Source organism: Mus caroli, chromosome X (genome assembly GCF_900094665.2).
Source record: "Mus caroli chromosome X, CAROLI_EIJ_v1.1, whole genome shotgun sequence".
NCBI classification, from domain to species: Eukaryota; Metazoa; Chordata; class Mammalia; order Rodentia; family Muridae; genus Mus; species Mus caroli.
The window spans coordinates 88374767-88394055 of NC_034589.1; the positions used below are offsets into that span (position 1 = coordinate 88374767).

General features: G+C 43.3%; 1 protein-coding gene across 3 annotated transcripts in view; it reads left to right on the top strand.

Annotated features, from left to right (window-relative positions):
- Positions 1 to 18414, top strand: part of Pcyt1b (phosphate cytidylyltransferase 1, choline, beta) — a 92016-nt gene extending 73602 nt beyond the window's left edge. The window contains exons 6-8 of one of the 3 annotated variants that reach the window (XM_021153167.1): positions 1195 to 1337; positions 3947 to 4135; positions 14688 to 18414. In XM_021153167.1, coding sequence (XP_021008826.1) covers positions 1195 to 1337; positions 3947 to 4135; positions 14688 to 14900 — 545 coding nt within the window. In that variant the 3' untranslated portion in view covers positions 14901 to 18414. Of the gene's footprint in view, positions 1 to 1194; positions 1338 to 3946; positions 4136 to 11186; positions 11350 to 14687 lie in introns of those variants that run through there. The other 2 variants (XM_021153166.1, XM_029473661.1) reach the window with 2 other exon arrangements.
- Positions 18415 to 19289: the final 875 nt, after the last annotated feature.

Here is a 19289-nt window from a genome sequence, read left to right on the forward strand (position 1 = left end):
TGGGACATCTTCTGGATATATGCCTAGAAGAGGTATTGCTGGATCCTCCGGTAGTTCTAGCTAACTTCTTAGCTGAGGGAAACTAAGATCAAGTCACTTGCCTTCAGAGGTTTGAATGGCTTGTTGTAAATGGAGAATGCAGTGCCCTTTGGCTTTACTGTTGCTGTTGATACAGGACATCTCAACATGGTTGGAATGATATGGACTACAAAGATCTCAACTGCCCAATACGTGATTTTTGTTGGCAGCAGAATTTTGAGCATGAATATAGTTCTTACTGTTTTGGTATCTGTGACTCCTTTCTAGCCTGTGCTGCTGGTAAACTCCAATATATCTTTGAAGACTTTAAGGACACCTAATAGGGCCACTGGAAGTTGGCATCCTTCTGTTTGCTTATTTTTACTCTTTCCCACATATTCCAGATGAAAGTGGTGAAACCCCCATGCAGAGTAGACTGTTCTTAGAGGAGGTCGAATCACTTAGCACATCGCACACACATACCCTTAGATAGAGACAACAAAGGCGCCATTCTTCTCCTTTTCCTGTGGGGATAATGGGACAGAGACTTCCGGAGGGATGAGGAGCCGTGATCTGACTCATTCATTGACTCAGTTATTATTCATCCACTTGTGCATTTCCTTTGCATTCACTCAGCACCTTCCATGTGGACTCATCTGGACCCTGGTGATGGAAAAACAACCGAGGCATCCTGGCATTCAAAATGTCCATTTCTATTTTTTTTAAAGAAACAAAAATTTTTAAAGTCCTCACATAAACAATGTCTATTTCTGTGCAGAGACAGTAATCAGACATTTTTTTTTTTTTTTTTGGTTGTTAACTGGCGATCCCTTCATGTCCAGAATGCTGTGGGTTCTCATATTAACATCAGAAAAGATTTCACAGAGGTACAGCCTTGAAGGTGGACTAATGAGGGTGAGGAGGAACTCTGTGGGTGATGCAGTTAGGAAATGGGTACTCAGGATAGGAAGGGAGAGCTGAGTGTTGTAAGGAGCCAGGTGAGTGGATGGTGTCTCCTGGGCCAAACCTGGGATGATGAGCACAGTGTTATGGGAAAGGAGGTGTACTGTGGCTGAAGAGTCTACCTGACCTAACCCGAAGCTCCAGTACTGTCCAGAAAAAAGGAACTATATAAATTGTAATTTTATCTTAATCTTTTTATTCTTACTTGGACAGGCATGTTTGTTCCAACACAAAGAACAGAAGGCATTTCAACATCAGACATCATCACCAGAATTGTCCGTGACTATGATGTATATGCCCGGCGTAATCTCCAGAGAGGATACACAGCCAAGGAGCTGAACGTCAGCTTTATAAACGTAAGTGTGCCTCCCCATGTACTCTGGGGGGCCACCATATCACACCTATATTAGGTCTATATTTATCATAACTTGTGTTTACTGTACACTGTGCAATGCGCTCAGTGCTTTTCATTGTTGTTTTATTTAATCCATATTTTTAAAAAAGCAGTGGTGTACTTTAGTTTGTGAGAGAGGACTGTATTGTCCAGGATGGCCTCAAAAGTGTGACCTGCCTGCTTCAGTTTTCCAAGTGCTGGCTTTACAGGCACGCACCAGCACCCGTGCACCAGAAATGAGCTCTGGATTTACAAATGAGGAAACAGTGTCCGAAGAGGTAACTTGAGTCAGCCAGGGAGCAAAGGCAGCGTCACATTGTATAATGGAGCTTCCTCACTTCCCTCCCCTGCCCCCAAACTCCCTCGTTAGTTTTCAGATGTGGCAAAGGGTTCCTGGAACATCTGCCCCTTGGGGAAAGGCAAGTGTTGTCTTCTTCTCAAAGGAAGGGAAGGCAGGCGGAAGCAATGAGATGCTAAGCCCAGAGAAAAGGCTTTCTTGTTTTAACGTTTTACAATTTTCATTTTATTAAGGCCTTACAGATGCTCATTAGAAACCTTAACAGCCGTTTTTTATTGTCCAGAGAAATTACAGCTGCTTAAATAAAGCCTGAAGCCTTTGGCTTCCTTTTGTATTTCTACCTTATTGTTCCCACAGAGCTGCTGTTAGTTTAATAATAGAGCACTGTTAAAACAATCTTTAAAACAAGCAAAACAAGCTGTTACAAGGCAAAGAGAGTAGCAGGATGGTTGGGGGTGATGTTAGTGAATCTGGACAACTGGGGTTACGAGGCTTCCAAGGAGCCCATGATTTTGATCCAAACAAATACTCTCTATGCATACAGAATTCCAGCCCCCAAATAGATACTGTATTTTCAAAGGGGGATTTGTCTGCAAAAGTAAGCATTTATAATTATGTGCAGCTCTAATTATCTAGCATCTTTCACAACTGATCATTGGTACCTTCAAAATAGGAGGGGCTCATTAATTGTAAGTCAGTGATTATTCATTGTCCTGATAAAGCAGGGAGTGTTGGGATGCAGGCCCCTCTAGCTTTGTACAAGCCAGGCAACAAAATGGAAAATGCCGGGTTCGAGTGGCACCCGAACACGTTGCTGCAAAGAATTCAGCCAACGTGATGATTTGGTATCTTAGAGAGAATAAAGCCCTGGTTATTTCAATAAATTAAACTGTCTGTTCTTTTAAATTGAATTCAGTCAACCATCCAAGCATAGCAAGCCATTTCCAAAAGTTATTGCTCAGTCTCTTTAAATGGTCTTTAGATAAGCCACTTAGCTCAGGGAACCGTGAGGACAGTGGGGGTGTGCTTACTGCCTTTCTCCAACAACAAGCCTGGCTGCAGCTCAGAGAGGAAATTGAATGTGTTGGATGGGCGTGTAAATGAATCACAGAACCTCAGAAGTGGCAAAGACCTGATGAGGACCAGTCATCCAATCCATGTCCCTTGACTTTGAGATAAGGAAAATGGAGCCCAGAGAGTAGACAAGGCCAAGGGAGGGTGGGGGAAGAGGTGGAGGTGGCAGTACCCCTCTAAATCTAGTGACTCCCAGCCCAGTGCTCACTCTACTGTTATGTGCTGTCACTGAGTACTAAACAAAATAGCCATTTCCAGTGTTGAACAAAATATCAAAGAGCTTGATGTAAAGACAACAGCTAACACTTATCTAGAGCCAACGAGCTACCCATCTAAGTGTTTTGACTGCATCATCTCATTTAATACTTGTGATAAGCCTACTAGGGTGGGTGTGATAACACTATCTAAATTCTAGGTGAGAAGACAGAAGCTTAGAACATTAAACAGCTCATGTCAGAGCACACTGCAAATGATAGAAGTCAGAGCACCTCCTATATAGCACATGTGGGTCTTATATAGCTCAGTAGCAGCACACACGGCTCATCTCCAACCTCACACTGGGGCGGCAACATGCTTTTGGAATATCTAAATAATGGAATCTTGACCTAGTTTTATAATATTTGAGGTATTTTACAAAATTCTAAAGTACAAAATGAGCTTGATTCTACATAGTAAAGAAAAATATATACCCTATGACTCCTTTAGAGACTATTTGCAATTTCAAAAGGGAAGACCCTTAGACAATGGCATTTTTAGCATAAGACATTGGTCCTAAGCCCAGTTAGTGTACAACTTAATATAAACTGCATTGGTTTTAATACTACCTCAGTAAAACAAACTTTTCAGGCTCTGAGCAGCCATTCTGTATACAATGCATCCTTTGATCTAAGTTCCAGAAGAGTAGGGGTATTTGCTCAGTAAATGGTAGCTTTGATTGTTTTCTATTCTATTCTCATACAGTTTCAACTCATAGATGTTGAACAGATTGAACATAGTTCAACATTTGTACTTCCATTTATATATCCAAGGAGATTGATGTGCAAGACACATGCCTTCCCATCAGTCTAGCCCTCGAGAAATAATGACATCTATTCTTCACATTACGAGAAAATCCAAGTTGATATAAAACATAACCAATACAGACGAACCTCTCTGATGTCCTCCTGAATCAATTTCTTTCTCTTGTCAATTTTAACTAGGAGAAGAAGTACCGTTTCCAGAACCAGGTGGACAAGATGAAAGAAAAGGTCAAGAATGTGGAAGAAAGATCAAAGGAGTTTGTTAACAGAGTAGAAGAAAAGAGTCATGACCTAATTCAAAAGTGGGAAGAAAAATCAAGAGAGTTTATTGGCAACTTCCTGGAACTGTTTGGGCCAGATGGTGCATGGGTATGTACTTATTTCAATTGGCACTGCAATGGCAGGTATTTTCAGCTTAAATTCCTTTCATAGACTCCAACATGTCCCTTATACAGTGGCCTCTGCTTGGACATCATGTCAAGTCACTCCAAGTCCATGTCCTTATTCAGTTACTGAATCAGCCCTCAAATACTGATTTAGTACGGTACCAAATGGTACACAAAGTGGGGTCTTCTCTGTTTCTGTTTCCAGAACTTAGAAGCCGTTCATTTACCTTTGAATGTCTGGTATTGCGGAAGTTGGTCTCATAGTTCAACCTAGTCTTCAAGTTGGGGGCGACACAAAGCTTAGGGTTAATGGTAAAGTAAGTAAATCAGTGGAACATGAAGCTTGTGTTGGAAGTCAAGTCCAGGGGTTCTCTTTCTTTTAATTGTTTATTTATTCTTCTCTCATGTATTATATCACAACTTCAGTTTCTCCCCATCTTCTTCTTCCACTCCCTTACTCCCTTCTCCACCATCCATAGGCCTCCCAGGATATCAATCAAATGTGACATATCAAGTTGCAGTAAAACTAGGCACCTTCCCTCATGTTAAGGCTAGACAAGGACAAGGGTTTGGGGAGGTGTTGCATTATTTCTTTTTCCTAGAGAGAAATGAACATACGTGTACTCACCCCAGATAGTGACAGACCAACGTAATGACTCAACTCTAGCTTGGGGAAATGATGCCTTTAGACTTAACAAAAGTGTGAGTGTATATGTGGGGGTGGGGGGTTGCGAACAGGTACTTCAGCATATGTCCCAGTTCAGAATGGATGGCAACTTTCCTACAGCTGAATGGGTAGTGTTCCCTTTCAGTTAGCCTTCCATGCTTTATAGACCACAGGTAGCCGGGGCAGAATTCATGTTGGCAGGGAGGTGCAGGAGGGAATGGCTGGAATCTTGGATAAGAAACCAGCAACCGTCCCTTTGTTCTCATTCTGTATGTCAATGGATTTGCTCTTGAAGGTCTCCTGAGGGTAATCACACTTGCTCTCAGTAAGTAAGGAGTGGGTATTGTGCTTGGGGCACAGTGCTGCCCATCAGGACAATGCGAAAGAATGGAGCTGCTCCACCCTCTTGTATTACGAGGAATTCTACCACTGGAGAGAAAGAGAAGCAGCAGAATTTTGCCTTGTAACTGTGCCAATTTAACCTTGATTTTTCTTTGGCATGTAGTTGTTGGTACAGGTCCCAAAATCTCAAGGGACTGAGACCATGAGCCAAGAAAGGAAAAGCATATTTTCTCCTCAACTAAATTCTTCAGACAACTGTGATTGATAACTGTAGAAAAAGAAAAGAACATTCTGGAAGCCACCATGGTAGTTCTATTGTACATGCCCTCCATTAATTAAATAAGCAGTGCTTTTGGAAGAGTTGGTGAGGGTTCTGTGACATAGATATCTTTAAAATGACTTTCCTTTTAGAAGAAATGCTATGTATGTTTTCATACGTGTGTATACGTGTGGAACATGGATGTCTGTGTGCAGAGGCCAGAAGAAGGTTTCGTGTGCCCTTCTTTGTCACCTTCCTACACACCTATTTCTTTTAACCAGAGTTTCTCCCTGAACATGGCGCTCCTGTTTTCTTGGCTAAGATAGACTCTAGAAAGCCCCAGCAACCCTTCTGTCTTATCAGAGAAAAGCGCTTACTGCATAATCATGAGGACCAGAGTTTGGATGGCAGCACCTGCAGAACAAGCCAGCCATCTTGTACACAGCTGCCACCCTACATCTAAGTGTGCAGAGATGAGACAGGTTGCTGGGGATTTCTAGCCCCAAGCCAACTTTCTTTTTAAAACAAAGATAAATGATTCCATTTGATTTCCTTAATCTTAAATAGCCAAGATTTTCTATTATGATATGAGAAGTCTCTAAGGAAATCCACTTCTACTTATTTTATTGATGGGTTGTCACTTCTGCCATTGCTCATTTGAGCTCATTCATTATAGGATTATCTAAAAGTAAAACACCCAATTAGTATAGAAAAAGAAGAGAGATGGAGGAGATGCTTAAAGCCTAGTGTTGTAGACAATGTTATAAGCCAACCATGTTCTATCTGTAGGCTGAGTTTGAAAGGGAAGGGCTAATTGCACCCTTTAAAGAACTTCCAGTGAGGACTGGTAAGAAAGCAGAAACCAGACACTGGGCTCCTTTTCACTTGTTTTGTTCATTTTCAGTTCAGATCATTTAATCCATGGCCCATTTATTAATGTTCTTGTCTATACACAGGACTATGGAAGAACACAAAGACAGTCAAAGTGAGCACTCTGTTCTCTGGTCTTCAGCATCTAAATTCTGAACTTGCCCTTCGAGCCAGCCAGCGTAGACCTCACTACTTTGCATTTTCACAGTTTTCTGCCTCTAAAGGAGTGGCAAGTGGTTTTTAATGGAGCCATGTAGCAGCTCATTTGCTTAGCATGCTTTAGAAATGTGACCCTGCCAGAAGCCCTTGGATTGGAACGCAGTGGGCGGATGTTCTGTCCACCTGGGGTGAGCGAAGGCAGGGAAAGGATAGCATTTCCTAGGAATGTTATCCTCCCTGTCGTCTCAGGCTCCCGGCAAAGGCGAAATAGTAGCTGGAATGGTTCCTAAGGAGTCTGGTGACAGTGAGCGGAGGTGATTTTTAAGAAATGAAACCCAGCTTAGAGACTGGAGGTTTATCTTTTAAAAACTTGCTATTAGTGTCAAAACTGTTATTAACATTAATTTACTGTATCAGCCAGACTTAGACATTACTTTTTTTCTGTTGACATTAAAAGTACAGGAATAGTTACAAGGATGTTAAACGCCAAGATAAGTAATTTGCTTTTCATGAATATGCTATTATTATAATAATTCTTTATTTGTAGATTTGTGACTGGAACTCATTTCTTAAAACAGGGGATCTGTATTACCTGCAAGTACAGTACTGACACAAATAACCCAGACTTTAAAAAGCACAAAATAGAAAGATTTAAGGTCCAAAATTGGCTAGTGCAGGATTGGTATGGCGCTTTATATGTAGTGTACAGTGGGTATTCCACGTAAGTGTCTCTTCATTGAGTGAAGGCACGAAGGAATGGACTATGAGGAATACCTATTTACACACCTTCCTCTGATCTGGAAAGGGCGTGGTAAGGCTTAAACTCTCCGTATACAGTCTTCCTTTGTCTGTGGCACTAGCTACAGTTTAGTATTTGGTGGATCAAATCCAATAGGCAGAACTTTACAATGAATTCCAAGCCAACCTGTGCTATATGATGCCCAGGCTAGTCTAGGCTACAGAGTGAGACCCTGTCTAGAAAAACATCCACAACAAAAATAGACTGACTTGGTTTTCTTGGTGTTTATATTTTGCTGGGGAAGAGTCGACTTGCTAGCTCCCTATGGCCATATTCTTTTCCCTGCTTTCCCTGGCTCCCCCAGCCTGACTCACTTATTTATGGCACTGAGATGGGCACAAGGAACATTTGAATTTGCTCCTTATCTATTATAGGAGAATACTACTTAATGATGTAAAGGGGGCCCTAGGATGCTATCTTGGAGGCTGTCTGCCACAATGACTTCTAAGAAGTTGAAGCCAGCAACCTATGTATTTCTTAACTGCTATATTAGATTTTCCAGTTCCCACTTAGTCTGAGGGGTGGGATATCAGGGCCTAAATAGTTTTTTTGTTCTGTCTTGTTTTGTTTTGTTTAACTCATATTACTTTATTATTTAACTACTGTCAACTGATTCTATTAGTCGTCTTCTTTTTTTTTTTTTTTTGGTTATTCAAGACAGGATTTCTCTGTTCTACTAGTCTTGAGCCATATTCAGAAGCTGGTCTATAATTCAAACCAAATGACAAAGAGAAGCCTTCTGTGTTAATCAACTTTATATTACTGTAACAAAATACCTAATTAAGGAGAAGACAAGTTGATTTCATGTACACTACTGAAGTGAGTGTAATTTAATATACATGAAATTTTTAGAATCAATAGCAAAATGTATAAAAGTTTTTTTTAAAGGTTTATTTACTTATTATATGCAAGTACACTGTAGCTGTCTTCAGGCACCCCAGAAGAGGGCTGCAGATCTCGTTACGGATGGTTGTGAGCTATCATGTAGTTGCTGGGATTTGAACTCAAGATCTTCAGCAGAGCAGAGTCAGTCAGTGTTCTCAACCACTGAGCCATCCCTCCAGCCCTGCATAAAAGTTTTAACCTCAGTTTTCACACATGGTAGTAGTTTAGTTATCTTTAACATGTGCACCATGTATAATACATTCTTAGGATGTTGTAGTAAATAAAGCTTTCTTTATGGGAGAAAGAACAAGAAAAAGAAAGAGAGGGAGGGGACTATTGAGGGTGAAGTGATTTGGGCTCTCTGTTTGGGAGGCTTCTAGCCCTGTTGCTTTTGGGCTTGTAGCGAGGGAAGTACATCATGGTAGAAAGCTGTGGGAGGAAGCTACTCACCTCATAGCACCTCAGGGAAGGAAGCCAGGGTAGAAGAAAGGAGGCAGGGTCACCTGCAGTTCACCGCACCCAGTGGATGGTCCAGATCCAAACAGTAACACCTTTCAGACAAAGACTCAGTATTGCCTTTCCTTGTGAGTATTACCTCTGAATGACACATTGTCTCAGAAGAAGAGCTCTAAGTGAGCTTCACTTTGAAGCTTGGTTGCTTATGTTAGGGGAGATGCTGGTTGTCTCCAAAATGGCATTAGTGAAGGATTCTGGGTTAGGGGATAAGGGCCCAGCATGTAGGTTTTGCTTTGTGTATTCATCTTCTTAAAGCAGCTCCACTGTTTTTCTTTGAAGCATCTGAATTTACAGAGCAGAAACATTTAAATCTTAGCACCTTAGCCACAGGTCCGTGTTGTAGATGATCTGCCACTATAGTCCTTCATGGCCTCTGAAGACAAAATGCTCTCCTGTTTCAAATGAACTGGGTCTATTTTATTTTTACCAAACATGGGCCCACTTCTTTAACACCCAAAAATCTTAAGTCTAATGTGAATTTTTTTAGTTCATCTTAGACCATGCTTGATCCGCTTAGACCATGTTTATCTTCTTGCCTTAGACCAAAGAGATCCCATGCCAATCAAATAGACATGTGCCATTTGTTACATACAATTATGTTGTTTGTTTAAAAAAAAAAAAACATGGTTTGGGGTGAGGAATTTATATAATGCAAGGTTTACTTCTATTTTTTTAAATTGTAGCATATGTACTTAAGTATATCATAAATTTTGCCATTTGAACTTTTTTATTTTCAATCCTGAATATCAAAACCAGGGCCTCATTCATGCTCAGGTACTCTGCCACTGAGCTACACTGCCAGCCCCATTTTAACCGTGTTTGAGCAAATGGTGGCATTAACTACATTCACGCCGGTACAGAAGCATTACCACCATCTATCCCCAGAACATTTCCACCAGATCAAAAGATACTGCACCATTTCAACACAGACTTCCTTGCACACGAGCTGCTGAAAACCACCCTCCTTTCTCTCTGAATTTGCTTGATTACTCCAGGTACCTCATATAAGTCAAAGCATACAGTATTTGTGTCTTTGTGTCTGACTTATTAATCCTTAATATATTCAGGGTTCACCCACATTGTAGCATGGATCAGTGTTGTGGCAGCTTTTAAAAGCAGAGTAATATTCCCCCGTATAACACCATATTTGCTTTATCCATGGCTGTGTTGGTGAATCCTTGGGTTGTCACCACCTTCGGCAGTTGTGAATGATGTTGCTTATGAATCGTTTGGTGTTGTACACGTAACTGTTGGAGCCCCACATTCAGGTTTCTTGGGCATATACATAGAAATGGAACTGCTGGCTCACATAATGACTTTGTGTCTGACACTTCCAGGAATTTGCATACCACTCTCCACAGTAGCGCTCCTCTTGCTTTATACTCCCGCCAATGGTGCACAAGGAGTCAACGCTCTCCACATCCTTGCCAGATTGTACTCTTTTGTTTATAAAATAGCTGTCTTTTCCCTTCAAGCATACTGCTAATTTCTTTTTTAGAATCACCTTGATTTTGAGAATTAGAAAATGAAGTCTGTATGTCTGCACTAGAGTTCATACTGGAAACATTTCCCTTTTTGCAGTGTTGGGGGCTGAGCCCAGAACTAGGCAAGTGCTTTACTGGTGAGCCACATTCCCAGCCTTTCCACTTGAGGCTCTTTGATAGTCAATTCTTTAAGCAAATATACAAATAAAGTGGGAGTAAACCTGAAAAGCCTTGAACTCCCAAAGTGCCTGGCAGGAGAGGTGGTCAGGAATCCAACTCATTTCTTAGCTGTATGGCCTTGGGCAAGTTCTTTTGTTGTTGTTTCCCGAGTGCGTCCTTTTCCAAGCTCCTGTAAAGGTATACCCTGTGCCGTCTACATACTAGTCCAGTGCTCCATGACTGACACTAGCCCCAGTCCAGCCCCAGCCCCAGCCCAGCCCCAGCCCAGCGTACCCCTGGCCCCAGACCCAGTCCAGGGCCCAGCCCACCCCGGTAAGTTTTTCTGCATCTCCACACCTCAGTCACATCATCCGTAATGAAAAAGTAAGCTTTGCTGCCTCCTAGAGTTGTCACGAGGATTGAATTGGTTCATAACAATGTCCTTATAACAGAGCCTGGCAGCAAGACCACGTCAGCCACAGTGGAGGGTTAGCCGCTGGTAATGATAATGACGTTTATTCAGCTGGCCAGAATGGAAACATCTGTCTTCTTGGGTTTCATCTTTCATATCAGAGGTCCGCATCAGATCAGACTAGATTATTTTTTCATTTCCCTTTAAATCATGTGCTAGGATGTATAGGTAACATGAATGCCTTTAAAGGCATTCATCAAGATATTAAATACTTCTTAAAAGGGAAAACTTTGTAGGAGGGAAACAGAAAATTACTTCCACGCGGACAGGACTATAAACGAGATTATTTTCTTGGGGGAAAACTTTCTAAATGGAAACCTCTTAATACAATGAAAGATTGAATTTAAATACCTTTTCTCTTTGAAAATGTCATGCCATGGTCTTCATTATTTGTTATAGTTCTAAAGTGCTTTTCTTCCCAGGAAGCTCATTATGAACTGTCTCCTGACTGGATTCAATTCAGCTCCTTTGTAGTGGAACCACCCTGGAAAGTCCAGCCGAAACAGATCGGAGAACCTGCAAGTCCAGGCCCGGCTGCTTTTGCCTGGGTAGCACATTTGTGAAGTGTGACACCATTGTTTGTCATTAAAGATTCAAATTCTTTCATCCCTTTAGGCAGAATATTCTCAAGTTATGAGCTTGATTCAAACTAGAGTAGACAAGATGTAGATTTCTTAGAAAGTGGGCTTCTAATGGAAATGCGGACAATCCATTACCAGCAGGGGGGCTAATGGCTGCCACTAAAAATACGCTGAAAGATTATAGTAATAAAAACACATATTTTAAAGTGCCTGCTAGAAGTTCAAGGATTTTTTTTAATGTTACTGTTAATAATAGGCTACCCAATCCTTTTGGCATTTGATTTTGTCTCATAAATGGGCTTAATCTCAGGTAATGCCGTTGTACTGCACTATTTTTTTTTTTCTGTTTGATTTCACGGGGGTTGGCTGTCTTTTGGCAGAATTATCAGTGCTTTTAATGGAAGGTAAATAATTGCTGTATTTGTAGACAGGTGGAATTTTCAATCTGGGAAGAATCTCAGTGATCAGCAAGGTTTCTCTATTATGTTTTCCAGAAGAAACTTTAGACTCTAAAATGTGATAGACTGGGGCTTTGGAAGGAAAGTGAGCATGAGGAGGCATTAACGATGTGCTGCAGGTCTTTCTGTTCCCCTAGCTATATCACTATTGAAATGCCTGCCCCATCTCCCTATCCCGGCTATCTGAGTTTCTTTCTCCCTATCATAATATGTTTTATAAAGACATAAGCAACATGCAGCAGCTATCCCTTTGTATTTGTTGGTCCAGGGCTTTCTTCAGATACCCAAACCTATAGAAGTACAAGCCCCTTAGATAAAATAGCATTGTGTTGGCACAAAAAGTGCACACATCTCCCTCTACACTTTAAAAGATCTTGATGACCTATAATAGCTAATGTGATGTCAATAATATGCATTAGGTATTATATTATATTGTTCAGGAAATAATTGCTAGCAAGTCTTTTTTTATATGTTCAATATAAATGCCATTTTTGATATGCAGACAGTCGAACCCACAGACGTGGAACTAGTGTATTCATTACAGACATGCTAGGAGGAGGTGACTAGATAGGCCTGGGGCACAGGATCGTGATCCTAGTCACCCGAGGGAGCAAGGCAAAATGATCGCAAGCTCAAGGGCAGCCTGGGAATATTAGAGATACCCTGTATCAAAAAAAAAAAAAAAAGTGGTGTTGGCACATGCCTTTAATCCCAGCATTTGGGAGGCAAGGACAGGTGGATCTCTGAGTTCGAGGCCAGCTTGGACTGAATATTGAGTTTCAGGACAGCCAGGGCTGAATAGTGAGACCTTGTCTCGAAAAATAAGGGGAGCTGGAGCTATACATTAACGGTAGAGTACTTGCCTCAAGTGGACAAGGCTCTGGGTTCACTTCACAGTAAAATGCACACCTCTACTCCCACTCACCCCTCCCCCAAATACTAAAAGGAAATGACAAACTCCCTGGCAGTGCTTTGCACAGATCTTCTCCAGGAACACTGTATGCATTTCTTCTATAACACTGAAATCATGCAGACCCTATGATCCTAAAATAATTTCAAAATTTCAGAAGCATTTTTTGTGTTATTAAGTATTCTTTGAGAAACTGATTTTCCTGACTGGAGAGATATTTCAAAAATTAAGGGCACTTGTTGCTCTTGCGGAGAACCCAGCACCTACATGGTGGCTCACAACCATCCTCCACTTCCAGGGGATCTAAAGCCCTCTTCTGACCTCCTCAGGCACCAGGTGGTCATGGAGTGTCACACATTTAAAAAAGAACCTGCTTGCCAGTTGCCTAGCATATCTTCTTGGAGTTATACATTTCTCTAACTTATTTTAGAAGTTTACTGATTTATCTGTTATAACACTACAGCATCTGTCCTCCTAAGTATTTACTCACATCTGTAATTCCTGGGAGGGGGGGGGAGAAGGAAGAATTTGCTCTCACTGGCAAATTACCTCTAGGAAGGTAGGTGCTTGCGTGTTCTCCTCCTCCCATCGGTAGTGGAAGTGTGACCCCTTCCCTGTGCCCTCATCCACACTAGCTATTACAAATTAAAGATTACAAATTTAGCAATTTCATATAGTCAAAGGTGTTTCTTCCCTGGCTGGTTTGCTCAATTAATTAGAGCATGGTGCTAATGTAGTCTTTTCTGATCATTTGATTACTAGTGAGGTTGACCATTTTTACTTCATTTAACATATACCCTAAGCCTTCTTTCTTTAATCTTCTCTTCTCCCACCCTTTCCACCTACTCCCTCTCTTCCTTTTCTTTAAGCCCCTCTCCCTTTCTTTTTGAAAGGGAGACCAAAGTCTCAAAGACTGAAAAAGTCCCACACCCGTACTTGCAGCACATGGAAGGCAGGGACAGGAAGGTCTGAAGTCTAAGGCTAGCTTCGATTAGTGAATTTGAGGCCAGCCTGGGCTACATGAATCCCTGCCTCAAAAAGCAAAACAAAAAAAAAACCCCTCCAACTCCCTCTCCCAAAAAAATCCACAGGGAAAGTCTGATTTTACCAGTAAAGTCTCCTTCTATCTCACAGTCTTCCTCAACCCAGAAAATGGCATCAGTGCATTCCAGTGTCACCAGCTAGAAGCTAGAGTCCCTTGATGTCGTTTCCTCCTATGTGCCACATGTCATCTGTCAGGGAGTCCTGTTGGCTTGACAACCAGACCAGGGTTCCATCTTAATGCCATTCTGGTAAATGTAAAAACGTAAGGAACAGATAACAAGATCAATTGGCTTGCCACTGACTGGGGTCACTAACAAGATCAATTGGCTTTCACTGCTGGGGTGGTCTCCCTCCTCTCCTCGAGCCTTTGCCCAGATAGCAATTTCTCAGCAAGGTCTTTCATGGAAAGCCCATTAGTAATTTATAATTGCCCCAATGTGGGAACTCTTTTTTGCAAATCGTCTGTTGTAGCCCTAGGCTTGTCTCAAACTCCTCCTGCCTTCCAAGTGCTGGCACACAGGTGTGAGCCACCATGCCTGCCATGGGATCTTCACCTGCCTTACATTTCTCTACTACAGGGCGCTTTTTGCTTGTTGTGTGATTTCTCCTCACATCCATAAGGACAAAGGTTTTTGTTTAATTTTACAAGAATCTACCACTACTTACAAGATTGCTACTTTGCCTGGCGTTTAAATTGTACAGATGAAAGAAAAGTCCCATTCATCAGCAGGGATCATAACTTTAGGTATAAATTTCTTACTGGCCCCAGATTTCATTCAACTCCCCCCATAGCCTTTGACAACATGGAATGCCATCCAAGTCTGTGGGAGCAGGTGTTCTGGTGACATGGCTCTCCATCCTGCTCATCCTTTGTCTAAGCCATACCCAGAATTGCTATGTTACGTTATCTTCTCTCCATCTTCTCTCTAGAAGCAGATGTTCCAGGAGAGGAGTAGCCGGATGCTGCAGGCGTTATCTCCAAAGCAGAGTCCTGTGAGCAGCCCGACCCGGAGCCGGTCCCCTTCTCGCTCTCCATCTCCTACTTTCTCCTGGCTCCCAAACAAGACCTCTCCCCCCTCCTCACCCAAAGCAGCCTCAGCCTCCATCAGCAGCATGAGTGAGGGGGATGAGGATGAGAAGTAAAGGTGCCTGGTCAACAAGAGCACACCACACAGGATGGGAAGGGCTCCCGGGATGCCTGGGTGGTGTTGAGAGCTGCAGCTCTGCTGGGAGATGGGAGTTCTGCCATGGGAGTTACTAGGGCCAGCTCTTTTTCCTTCTCCATTCAGTCTGGCCTGGGCTCAGCATGGAGGTTTCTGACCTGAAAACCCACACAGACCTTCTTAGCATCCTAGAAGCACCCTCACTTTAGCCCTGCTATGGAAAGGTGCAGAGCACTCCATGAAGTGGGATGAGTTCTGCTTTGGTCCACACATCTATCTGTAGCCAATAAGCCACCCGCAGATGTGGCTGCTGCCTTGCCCTGCCCTCTCCAGCCCTCAAAGAGCCTTGCACGTTGCCCCCTGTCACCCATGCTCTCCCAGAATGAATTCCCTTCCCACAATGGGCAAGTTAAAGGCAAAGTCCAGCCTTCCCAGTTCAGCCACTAAGGCAGGATGGAATGCACCAACCCTTTCCCATTTCAGGACCCTGCCTCAGACGCAGCTTCGCTTTGGTCAGATAGAAAAGTGTGACCCTTAATCTCTCACTCAAAGGACATTTGTGTCAAGGTGAACTCCACCTAAGGCCTGCCATGCTTCTGGCTGTATGTTTTCATCTTTGGCATGAGGAGACTGTTTTCCAGAAATTACCTGAATTGATGGGAATCACAACAAGGAAGCCCGTCTTATCTAAAAAAGAAATAACCACACAGACCTTCTTAGCAGGAGCTGCGCTGCTTTGGCTCCATGTATGGAAGATGAAAAATATCTCTTGGAGCTTCTTAAAGGATCGGCTCTTTCCATTTCTGACCACATCACAGTTCATAGACTCGAATAACAGTTTGATGTAACAAACACTTAGTATACCGATAGGGGGTGCTACCTGCACGTATCTGTTCTATGTATCCTCCAATATGCCACCCCAGGGTGTATACCATATGCAATATGAATATATGGTGGTGGTGTTGGACTCTAGATCCCTCTCCTGCTCTCCCCCATGACACCCTGCTGAAATGCTTGATCTCAAGAACCTCCTGGTTCCCTCATGACTTGGGCACTTTGTCAAAAGCTCAATCAAATGTTAGATTCCTGTAGAAATGTTTGGTCCCAGAAAATTCCTGTTGTTCTTCACCCACGACATTTTGGGAAAAGGGAAGGCTCAATCTTTTGAATGGTCTGAGAGACACTGAAGTTATTTCTGGCCCTTGCTTCTCCAAATGGGATGGAGACTCTCAGATGACTGGAGAACTACGTGGGGCCATTGTTCCCTAATCACATGCAGGGAATGAGTAGGTCCAGTCAAGGTTTAGAGCTAATCTCTTAGGTACAAATAGAATTTCCTGATTATCCTAGTAAAGACAGACAGACAGCACTGCAGCTTGACTGAATGAAGGCCTTAACATGTAACTGGTGGGCAAAGTCCAACTCCTCCAGTGACAGAAACACCCCCTGCCTTCAGAGGCTTTGGGAACATGTATTCTGGGGCGGTAGGGAGACAACTGATGAAGAAAGGTACCCTGTCTTTGCCCTTTGTGTTGGGGTCAAACTACCTCCCTGCTCACCTGAAGATCAGTGGAGACTGTTGCTAAGGCAACCTGGAGCCTCCTTGTTCCTGGTACTTCTTCCAGAAGTTTGTAAAGTGCTCGTGAAAGATGGGGGATTGCTGGGAACCCAGCCTGGGAGAAAGTTCTTTTCATAGTCAAGGCCCTCTCGGAGAATCATACTCCAGAGGCAAGGGCTTCCATTCTTCCACGGTATCGGTTTGACCTCAGCCTCCCACCATGTACCCAGGACAAATTGTGCGTGTATGCCTTCTATTTCAGCCAGCTGACACTTGTGGCAGTGCAGGGACAAGGAGAGCAACTGAGCAAATGAAGAAGAGGAGAAGAGGGTCCTAGAGAAAGGAAAGAAAGAAAGCTAAAACTATCTACGCTCTTAAGCCACTTCTGGTTGTGCGGAGACTCTCTGTTGAGGAAGCCTTTTTAAAAAGTTCTGACTCTATGACCCAGGGCAGATAGGTCCACTTTTACCTAAGTCTTGCTCTGAGGCAGAGAGTGTAGAGGTGACATATCAGGTGAGTATAATTTTGCTGGCCCTACACACCATCCTGCCAGGTGCCACATACGTGACTCATCAGAGAGCGCCACTGTAGCTGTGAATGATGGGAAGTGACCAACATCAGAATCATCCCAGGTACAAACAGACACTTAAGTGGGTTTAAACTTCCTTCTCAGTTTGCAACAGCACCTCCTCACCTTCCCAAAGCCACGAGCTTTCCACCAAGAAATGGGGCAGATTCTGCTAGCCAACCTTTGGCTCTTCTTGACCATCTCACAGGCCTTCCCAGCCCTGACCCGGGTTTACCTCCCCCCACACCTGGGAGGAGCCATGACTGCACTTTGTGTGGGTTCTTCAGGCAATTCTCATGGTCAAGGGCGAGTTAAGGATCGAATGACAGCATAACACGTGCTGCAGGCTTAGAGAAGTAAGAAAAGGGATAGAAGCCAGGGAATGGGCTCCTTTTCCTCCATGAAGGGAAAGAAGCTACTTAGGGAACCCATTCCCTAAGGTTGGGAATGGGAAGATGGAAAAAAATGACACTGGAGTTGGTGAGTATGGGAGGATTTATATTTTCTACTTTCCTTCCAGGCATCACTAGGAAGGAGGAAGGCTTCCTATTGTCTCCTTCCATGGCTGGTGGATCCCCATGCAGCAGGTGGGGTCCTGGCCTCTCCAGCTTCTTTGGCATATTAGCAATTCTCATGTCTCCCCCACCCCTGGAAAGCAAGTGCTGACTCTCCATGTAAACAACGGGGTGTAGTTGTAATGTGGTGTATGGCCCATGTCTGCCACAAATTGTCAGGCTAACCCAGAGACAAAGGTAAACCAGGCCTGTGATAGACACAGTGTGGCTTCCCACATGCAGTGGGTATGGGAGACTCAGCCATTCTATGACCTAGGCTACAAGATACTTCGGTTACACTGGTGGGTTGTGGCCACAGGAAGAACATGGCTTATTTTCCCTCAATCTTCAGGACTTTTTAAAATGCCCAGTCCTACCCTACAGATGAGACTGGTTTTCAGGCATCTACTCAGCAACTCCAGTCTTGTCCTAACCATCTGATGAAGGAAGGAAGGAAGGAAGGAAGGAAGGAAGGAAGGAAGGAAGGAAGGAAGGAAGTGAGCAAGTGATAAGTGAGCTCATTAGGCAATTTTTTTACTTCTCCTCTAGTTTTCTGTTGTGTCGCTGCAGTGTGTCTGGGGACAAAGCCATAAGAACAGCCTATCTACTTAAAATTCTGCTGTACATATAAGCCAAGGGCTTGTCTGGATTTAAGAATGATCTTATGCCCAAGCATTTGCTCTGGTGCTGAATAGTGCAAACTACTGGAACCACCCCAACCCTACCACTGAAACCCCTAGACCCAATCCAGTCCCCTGATCCCCAATGGACCACAGTATTCCCAACTTGTTTATAAATAAAGGGACGCAGAGTCACACTTTGGTTGCCTTGTTTATTGTGTGTTGCTGTGTTCCTACCCAGGAGTTCAAGCTGAATATGCAAAATGCATGCACTGTAGCAGTTGTAGTCACTGCCTGTCCAGCTGTGGCTTCAGTACTTGGAAGGCTTACCACCCCTTGCTTTCTGCTGAATGGAGCCAAGTCTGGGAGTTGCCAAATGGCCCGATATCTTTCTGTACCAGATAGTTAAGGGCAGAGCCACCTGAGGGAAGGTCGAAGCTGAATGCTCGGTCTCACTACTTGTGACCTCCATCGAACCCACTTCACTTCTTCAGCCATGCTGTTTGTTCAAAATGAGGTGGGGCTGAGGCAGTAACTTTTGTGCTCTCCCTTGCCAACAAGGCACTATGGATTTCTGAGACAGCCTGCACTGTCCCCCAGCGTTCTCCAAGCTATCACGCTGACCAGGAGAAAAGGCTCACTTCTCACAAAGTAGAAAGCCTCCCGGGATCCCCACAACCTGCAGCGTTGGTTGATGATCTCGTCTCCACATTTGTAGCATGGAGATATAAGGCTCTCAGGGTCCATCTACTATTATTATTTTGTTATGTTTCTTTAATTTTTAAAATTAGCATAAAATGGGTTTCATTATAGCATGTGTGTGCATGTAAGTGGATGCCCGAGGTTAACTTTGGTATTGTGTCTCAGGGACCATCTACATTGTTTTAGAGGCAGGGTCTCTCCATGCTCTGGATCACACCAGTAGGCTTAGGCTGGCTGCCTTTGCCTCCCCAGTGCTGAGATTACATGTGCACCACATTTGTTCTTTGTTGTTTAACATGGGTTCTACTGTGCTGTCTCCCCAGCTTCTCACATGGCAATTTTATACATATATGCAATTATACATTGT